Source organism: Tribolium castaneum, chromosome 3 (assembly GCF_031307605.1).
Source record: "Tribolium castaneum strain GA2 chromosome 3, icTriCast1.1, whole genome shotgun sequence".
Classification (NCBI taxonomy): Eukaryota; Metazoa; Arthropoda; class Insecta; order Coleoptera; family Tenebrionidae; genus Tribolium; species Tribolium castaneum.
The window spans coordinates 13,260,769-13,269,593 of NC_087396.1; the positions used below are offsets into that span (position 1 = coordinate 13,260,769).

General features: G+C 31.4%; 1 protein-coding gene and 1 non-coding gene across 2 annotated transcripts; one reads left to right on the plus strand and one right to left on the minus strand.

The window, feature by feature from the left end:
* The first annotated feature begins 4 nt into the window (after positions 1 to 4).
* On the plus strand, positions 5 to 742 carry LOC663757 (uncharacterized). Its single transcript, XR_010333428.1, has 2 exons — positions 5 to 230; positions 280 to 742. It is a non-coding gene; the product is annotated as an uncharacterized LOC663757 (transcript).
* On the minus strand, positions 672 to 2,751 carry Gle1 (Gle1 RNA export mediator). Its single transcript, XM_008197628.3, has 3 exons — positions 2,665 to 2,751; positions 1,421 to 2,617; positions 672 to 1,376 (listed from the first exon to the last, which is right to left on the minus strand). Exons 2-3 carry the CDS (start codon positions 2,604 to 2,606, stop codon positions 715 to 717), a joined length of 1,848 nt encoding a protein of 615 aa, XP_008195850.1. The 5' UTR covers positions 2,607 to 2,617; positions 2,665 to 2,751; the 3' UTR covers positions 672 to 714.
* Between the last annotated feature and the right edge of the window lie 6,074 nt (positions 2,752 to 8,825).

Below are 8,825 nucleotides of genomic sequence, written 5' to 3' on the forward strand. Positions count from 1 at the left end.
AATACCGTACAACCGAAATATTTTATAAAATTTTAAACCGCAAAATAGGCCTTAAGTAGCGCAAAAATTGGCAAAATAAACTCGAAAGAAGTTGCAAAATTTCGACACTTTTTATGCTTCTACAAAATGAGAATGCAGGGCCGGACTCGTTCCTAACCCCGGTCTCCCGGTGCTTCAAGCCCGTACTAATTACAAATCTGAAAGCCCCAGTTAATTTTCGTCGTAATCAGGTAGAAAAATCAACCACTGAAACGACCATAACCTTAACCGTTTTTCCAGAAATGAGTAATATCATGACTTTGGTGAAAATCGGGGCTGTGGGGGGCATAGCGACGGTCACGATGGGCTTATTATACCGAAATAAGATTGAGCAAAACATTAAAGGCACCGTTTATTACAAAGAAGCCTTAAGGACTGTGCGAACCAACCGAGGGGCAGTGCACCTCCTCGGCGAGCCAATCAAAGACGGAAAAATCGACCTAGACGACACGGAAACGAACTTCACGAGCGAGAATTCCGCCCATTACGAAGTCCCCATAAGGGGGCCCAAGCAGAAAGGGCGAGTATATTTCTGGGCCAGTAAACATGACAACAACTGGGTCGTATACAGAGTAGAGTTAGGGTTAGAAAACGAGCCCGATCGGAGGTTACTAATTAAAAACCAGGACCAGTAAATTAATAAAAGTTTATTTCTCCTTGTATATACACAATAAATTACCAGAAATTGTTGGGTAAAATCCCATTGGGCGTTTCAAAGTGCCCCTTGCTTTTATAGTCTTGCAGCAGCACCTCTAGCCTCGTCACGGGCCCCCCCGAATCAATTTTCTTCAACGTCGGCATGAACTTCTCCATGATAATCACAACCAATTTCTTGAAGGCCATTCCGTAGACCAGTTCCATCTCAAAACCAACAGTTTCGAGGAAAACGTGCAAAACGGTTGCTGTGATGTCCAGCTGTGGTTTTAATTTTAGGATTGAGGCCAAAAAAATCCACGCGTTTGTAATGTCGTAGGGGTTTTTTGTCTGTCCCCGCTTTGGCTTGGCAATGAAAATGGCAAAATACAGTCGCAAGATTCCAGTCATTCGTTTGAGAAATTTGTCCTGTTTTTCGATCTGCCCGTCAATGTAGTGGTAACCCAGGACTTGGTAGTACTCTTCGGTTGTTTGTTCCTCTGTTTTTGGGATGTAAAATGGTACCAAATAGGGGCACTCTGTGTAAAAATAGCCCAGAAGGAGTTTCCCAAAGTCGGGAAAATCGTTCCACAGGGAAACTATTATCGTTGCATAGCAAAAGGCGGCTTCTGGATTGCTAGAAATCATTAGATCGCCTTGCAGGACAAACTTTCTTGCTAGTAAATCCATACAGAACGGAATTCCTATTAAAAATTATTAATTTATTTTAACGAAACCAAAAACCCACCTTGAGGATGTTTCAGAGCATTTACTTGTCTGTCTGCCACGATCACAGTCTTCCCCGATAGCAAATTGTTGAGTTTGACGTATTTATCTCTAAGATGGTCGGAATTTACAGCGGATAAAGCGTTGACTGGTATGTTTATGGCCTTCTTGCAGTCAAATCTGAATTGTTTGAGCTGCTCCTCCGCAAGCAAGTCTTTATACAACTGGCTATGGTTTGATAAAAACTGCTTGATTTCTGCGTATTTTTTCAAATTCGTTACACTAACACAATCAGTTATAGTTCGTATTGAGTCGTTCTTCTCAACGGGTGTTTTGGGGTCGACTTTGACTGGGGTTGACTGCGCTAAAGGCGCAGCTTTGTCGGGTTCTTCCACCTTTTTGTGGTTAATTCTGGACACAGTTTCTTCAATTTCGTGCTTTAGGTTTTTCACCTGATTGACTATGCTAACAGCCCGTAAAAACTGTTCCTCATCAACGTTATAATTCCTGCATTTGGCAACGACTTCGTCTAAACTTTCCGGGAGAATTTTCAACAACTTAAAACTGTCACCTAGGGACTTCTTCAATTCGTCGCTTGATGGACACGTTTTGATAATTGTGATGATTTCCTGATACACCGACCTGAACTCGAGCTGGCACTTTTTTATTTTCTCGATGTGTTCATTCAAAATGCGTTGCTTCTCCTTAGTCTTCTCCAATTGTTGCTCGTATTGCATCTTCCGCTGGGCCATGTCCTGGTAGTGCTTGATTAAGTTCTCATTTTGCTTGGATTTATTAGCATCGGACTGGTTAAGCATTTGTAGGATCATCTGTTCCGTGTCGTGCATGCTTTGGATGAACTCTTGCTGCTTGAAATACCACTGATTCTCCTTCTCCTCCTTACGTGACTTGGAGAATTTCTCAAATTTGTTGTAATGGTCATCGATGGTTTCTTGCAGTTTTTCGCGCCGTTGCGTCTCAATTACATGTAGGACTTGGTTTAGAGGTGGCGGACTCCTCGGTGATTTGTCTTCAATTAAGTTTTGTCTCTTTTGCGGCTCAGGGGTCTTCTGTTCCTCTTCATTAGCATCATGAAGGATCGTACTGTTTGGGCCAATCGTTACGTTATTTATGTCCCCGGTTAGTTTACTGTATTTACTAAAGGCCGATATTTTTAAATTTTCAAAACTCGATAATATTTCATCCATTTCGGTTATTTCTACAAAAATTAAATTACAAAAATCAAAATTTGACACCTAACCTAACTTCAAATTTGGCATCATAGAACAAGGGCGCCACCTAATCAAAAACTCCCACACGCCGTTTCGCACAAGCGCCACATTTGATAACAAATCACAAGAAAAAAATCATGCACGAAAGTATTAAATTTTAATGTCCCACAAACGGCACCAAGATACACTCTGCAAGTCGGGTTTAATAAATTTGAATAAATTCTATTACAAATTAAAACTTAACTGCATTTAACTTCTGCATTTATTCCCATATTCAAGCAATGCAAAATGTTTTTTTTCACCCCCTTTATATCATGCAATTGTTTTTATTTTTGCAGGAAATCAAGCTCTCTAATAGGGCTTTCGACTGTAAAAAAATCATGTTCGGACAAAGACTCCTTGGGACCTTAACGAATTTTTTAAATTTTTATAAAATTTCTCGATTTGGCAAATTGCTCTAATTGGTCAAATTAATCAGTAATTTGTACAGAAAGAATCACGTGAAGGTTTAGAGCATTCTTGCCAGGAAAAAAGGATGAGGTAAACAATGATTATTAGAAAATTAAAGGGAATAAAGGAATTATTGGTTTGTGATATAAAAAATACAACACAAATATAATACAATGCACCTACCTTCATACAGCTTCTGCGTTGGCTACTGTTTGTAGCAAAACATAAAAAAAATAAAAACAACACCATTAAAAAATCATTATTTGCATAAAAGTTACAACAATCGACTTTTGTCAATATTAAACAAAATAAAGAATACACAATACGTTTCAATATATAATGGCACTCAAATCATTAATTTCAACACCTCAGTAGATAAATGCACCTACCTTCATATCGCTTCCACGTTGGCTACCGTTTGTAGCATTAAAAAAATATTAAAAATGAAACTAATAAAAAAGCTTTATTCGCATTAAATTTAGAGCAAGCCACTTTCATTCATTGAAATTAAAAAAAAAAATTACGTGGCAATAAATTATTTGAGTGTTTGATTTTATTTATAGTTACTGTATTTAAAATGTGTCACTCAAAATATCACTTTTCAACACCGCATTTAAAGATTTTAATTGCAACTAAGTTTTATGAAGTTATTGGTTTGTGAAATAAATAAATACGACACAGCAATAAAATACACCTACCTTCATATCGCTTCCACGTTGGCTACCGTTTGTAGCATTAAAAAAATAATAATAAAAATGAAACCAAAAATAAATGTTTGTTTGCATTAAATTTAGAGCAAGCCACTTTCATTCATTGAAATTAAAGAAAAAATTACGTGGCAATAAATTATTTGAGTGTTTGATTTTATTTATAGTTACTGTATTTAAAATGTGTCACTCAAAATATCACTTTTCAACACCGCATTAAAGATTTTAATTGCAACTAAGTTTTATGAAATTATTGGTTTGTGAAATAAATAAATACGACACAGCAATAAAATACACCTACCTTCATATCGCTTCCACGTTGGCTACCGTTTGTAGCATTAAATAATAATAATAATAATGAAACCAAAAAAAAATGTTTATTTGCATTAAATTTTGAGCAAGCCACTTTCATTCATTGAAATTAAAGACAAAATTATTACGTGGCAATAAATTATTTGAGTGTTTGACTTTTTTTTAGTTACTGTATTTAAAATGTGTCACTCAAAATATCACTTTTCAACACCGCATTTAAAGATTTTAATTGCAATTAAGTTTTATGAAATAAAAAAATACCAAACAGCAATAAAATACACCTACCTTCATATCGCTTCCACGTTGGCTACCGTTTGTAGCATGAAAAAAAAATAAAAACAACACCAATAAAAAAATCTTTATTTGCATGAAAATTACAACAAGCGACATAATTTTACGGCTGTAAAAAACAATCAACAATGTTATATTTAAGGATTGCTCTAATTGGTCAAATTAGTCAATGACTAATTTGTCCGGCAAGAACCACGTGGAGGTTTAGAGCATTCTTGCCAGGAAAAAAGGATATAAGGATGAGGTAACCAATGATTATTTGAAAATGAAGGGAATAAAGGAATTATTGGTTTGTGAAATGAAAAAATAGTACACAAAAATCAAAGTTTTTTCACTTGGCGTTAAATAAATGCTCTTACCTTTATACTGCATCTGCTACCATTTGTAGCAAAACCTAAAAAATAAATTAAAAACACAACCAACAAAAAAAATTAATTTGTAGGAAAGTTACAACAAGCGACATTAATAAATATTATACAGAATAAAGGATACAAAATACGGTATAATATATGGCACACAAGCTATTAAATTCAACACATCACAAGATAAAACGCAAAAAAATGCACCTACCTTCGTATGGCTTCTGCGTTGGCTACTGTTTGTAGCAAGACATTAAAAAATAAAAACAACACCAATAAAAAATCTTTATTTGCATGAAAGTTACAACAAGCAACGTTTGTCAATATTAAACAAAATAAAAAATACACAATACGTTTTAATATGAGGCAATTCAAATTCAAAACTTCAGTAAATAAATACACCTACCTTCATATCGCTTCCACGTTGGCTACCGTTTGTAGCATTAAAAAAATAATAATAATAATGAAACCAAAAAAAAATGTTTATTTGCATTAAATTTTGAGCAAGCCACATTCATTTATTGAGATTAAAGACAAAACTATTACGTGGCAACAAATTATTTGAGTGTTTGACTTTATTTTTAGTTACTGTATTTAAAATGTGTCACTCAAAATATCACTTTTCAACACCGCATTTAAAGATTTTAATTGCAATTAAGTTTTATGAAATAAAAAAATACGAAACAGCAATAAAATACACCTACCTTCATATCGCTTCCACGTTGGCTACCGTTTGTAGCATTAAAAAAATAATAATAATAATGAAACCAAAAAAAAATGTTTATTTGCATTAAATTTTGAGCAAGCCACATTCATTTATTGAGATTAAAGACAAAACTATTACGTGGCAACAAATTATTTGAGTGTTTGACTTTATTTTTAGTTACTGTATTTAAAATGTGTCACTCAAAATATCACTTTTCAACACCGCATTTAAAGATTTTAATTGCAATTAAGTTTTATGAAATAAAAAAATACGAAACAGCAATAAAATACACCTACCTTCATATCGCTTCCACGTTGGCTACCGTTTGTAGCATTAAATAATAATAATAATAATGAAACCAAAAAAAAATGTTTATTTGCATTAAATTTTGAGCAAGCCACTTTCATTCATTGAAATTAAAGACAAAACTATTACGTGGCGATAAATTATTTGAGTGTTTGACTTTATTTTTAGTTACTGTATTTAAAATGTATCACTCAAAATATCACTTTTCAACACCGCATTTAAAGATTTTAATTGCAATTAAGTTTTATGAAATTATTGGTTTGTGAAATAAATAAATACGACACAGCAATAAAATACACCTACCTTCATATCGCTTCCACGTTGGCTACCGTTTGTAGCATTAAAAAAAATAATAAAAATGAAACCAAAAAAAATGTTTATTTGCATTAAATTTTGAGCAAGCCACTTTCATTCATTGAAATTAAAGACAAAATTATTACGTGGCAATAAATTATTTGAGTGTTTGACTTTATTTTTAGTTACTGTATTTAAAATGTGTCACTCAAAATATCACTTTTCAACACCGCATTTAAAGATTTTAATTGCAATTAAGTTTTATAAAATAAAAAAATACGAAACAGCAATAAAATACACCTACCTTCATATCGCTTCCACGTTGGCTACCGTTTGTAGCATTAAAAAATAATAATAATAATGAAACCAAAAAAAAATGTTTATTTGCATTAAATTTTGAGCAAGCCACTTTCATTCATTGAAATTAAAGAAAAAATTACGTGGCAATAAATTATTTGAGTGTTTGACTTTATTTTTAGTTACTGTATTTAAAATGTGTCACTCAAAATTTCATTTTTCAACACCGCATTTAAAGATTTTAATTGCAATTAAGTTTTATGAAATTATTGGTTTGTGAAATAAATAAATACGACACAGCAATAAAATACACCTACCTTCATATCGCTTCCACGTTGGCTACCGTTTGTAGCATTAAAAAAATAATAATAATAATGAAACCAAAAAAAAATGTTTATTTGCATTAAATTTTGAGCAAGCCACTTTCATTCATTGAGATTAAAGACAAAATTATTACGTGGCAATAAATTATTTGAGTGTTTGACTTTATTTTTAGTTACTGTATTTAAAATGTATCACTCAAAATATTACCTTTCAACACCGCATTTAAAGATTTTAATTGCAATTAAGTTTTATGAAATAAAAAAATACGACACAGCAATAAAATACACCTACCTTCATATCGCTTCCACGTTGGCTACCGTTTGTAGCATTAAAAAATAATAATAATAATGAAACCAAAAAAAAATGTTTATTTGCATTAAATTTTGAGCAAGCCACTTTCATTCATTGAAATTAAAGACAAAATTATTACGTGGCAATAAATTATTTGAGTGTTTGACTTTATTTTTAGTTACTGTATTTAAAATGTATCACTCAAAATATCATTTTTCAACACCGCATTTAAAGATTTTAATTGCAATTAAGTTTTATGAAATTATTGGTTTGTGAAATAAATAAATACGACACAGCAATAAAATACACCTACCTTCATATCGCTTCCACGTTGGCTACCGTTTGTAGCATTAAAAAAATAATAATAATAATGAAACCAAAAAAAAATGTTTATTTGCATTAAATTTTGAGCAAGCCACTTTCATTCATTGAGATTAAAGACAAAATTATTACGTGGCAATAAATTATTTGAGTGTTTGACTTTATTTTTAGTTACTGTATTTAAAATGTATCACTCAAAATATTACCTTTCAACACCGCATTTAAAGATTTTAATTGCAATTAAGTTTTATGAAATAAAAAAATACGACACAGCAATAAAATACACCTACCTTCATATCGCTTCCACGTTGGCTACCGTTTGTAGCATTAAAAAATAATAATAATAATGAAACCAAAAAAAAATGTTTATTTGCATTAAATTTTGAGCAAGCCACTTTCATTCATTGAAATTAAAGACAAAATTATTACGTGGCAATAAATTATTTGAGTGTTTGACTTTATTTTTAGTTACTGTATTTAAAATGTATCACTCAAAATATTACCTTTCAACACCGCATTTAAAGATTTTAATTGCAATTAAGTTTTATGAAATAAAAAAATACGACACAGCAATAAAATACACCTACCTTCATATCGCTTCCACGTTGGCTACCGTTTGTAGCATTAAAAAATAATAATAATAATAATGAAACCAAAAAAAAATGTTTATTTGCATTAAATTTTGAGCAAGCCACTTTCATTCATTGAAATTAAAGACAAAATTATTACGTGGCAATAAATTATTTGAGTGTTTGACTTTATTTTTAGTTACTGTATTTAAAATGTGTCACTCAAAATATCACTTTTCAACACCGCATTTAAAGATTTTTATTGCAATTAAGTTTTATGAAATTATTGGTTTGTGAAATAAATAAATACGACACAGCAATAAAATACACCTACCTTCATATCGCTTCCACGTTGGCTACCGTTTGTAGCATTAAAAAAAATAATAAAAATGAAACCAAAAAAAAATGTTTATTTGCATTAAATTTTGAGCTAGCCACTTTCATTCATTGAAATTAAAGACAAAACTATTACGTGGCAATAAATTATTTGAGTGTTTGACTTTATTTTTAGTTACTGTATTTAAAATGTATCACTCAAAATATCACTTTTCAACACCGCATTTAAAGATTTTAATTGCAATTAAGTTTTATGAAATTATTGGTTTGTGAAATAAATAAATACGACACAGCAATAAAATACACCTACCTTCATATCGCTTCCACGTTGGCTACCGTTTGTAGCATTAAAAAATAATAATAATAATGAAACCAAAAAAAAATGTTTATTTGCATTAAATTTTGAGCAAGCCACTTTCATTCATTGAAATTAAAGACAAAATTATTACGTGGCAATAAATTATTTGAGTGTTTGACTTTATTTTTAGTTACTGTATTTAAAATGTGTCACTCAAAATATCACTTTTCAACACCGCATTTAAAGATTTTAATTGCAATTAAGTTTTATGAAATTATTGGTTTGTGAAATAAATAAATACGACACAGCAATAAAATACACCTACCTTCATATC

Coding starts and splice junctions, on each gene's coding strand:
- Gle1 (XM_008197628.3), bottom strand. CDS start 2,606: ATGGATGAAATATTATCGAGTTTTGAAAATTTAAAAATATCGGCCTTT. Junction 1,377..1,420: donor TGCTCTGAAACATCCTCAAG/GTGGGTTTTTGG, acceptor AATTTTTAATAG/GAATTCCGTTCTGTATGGAT.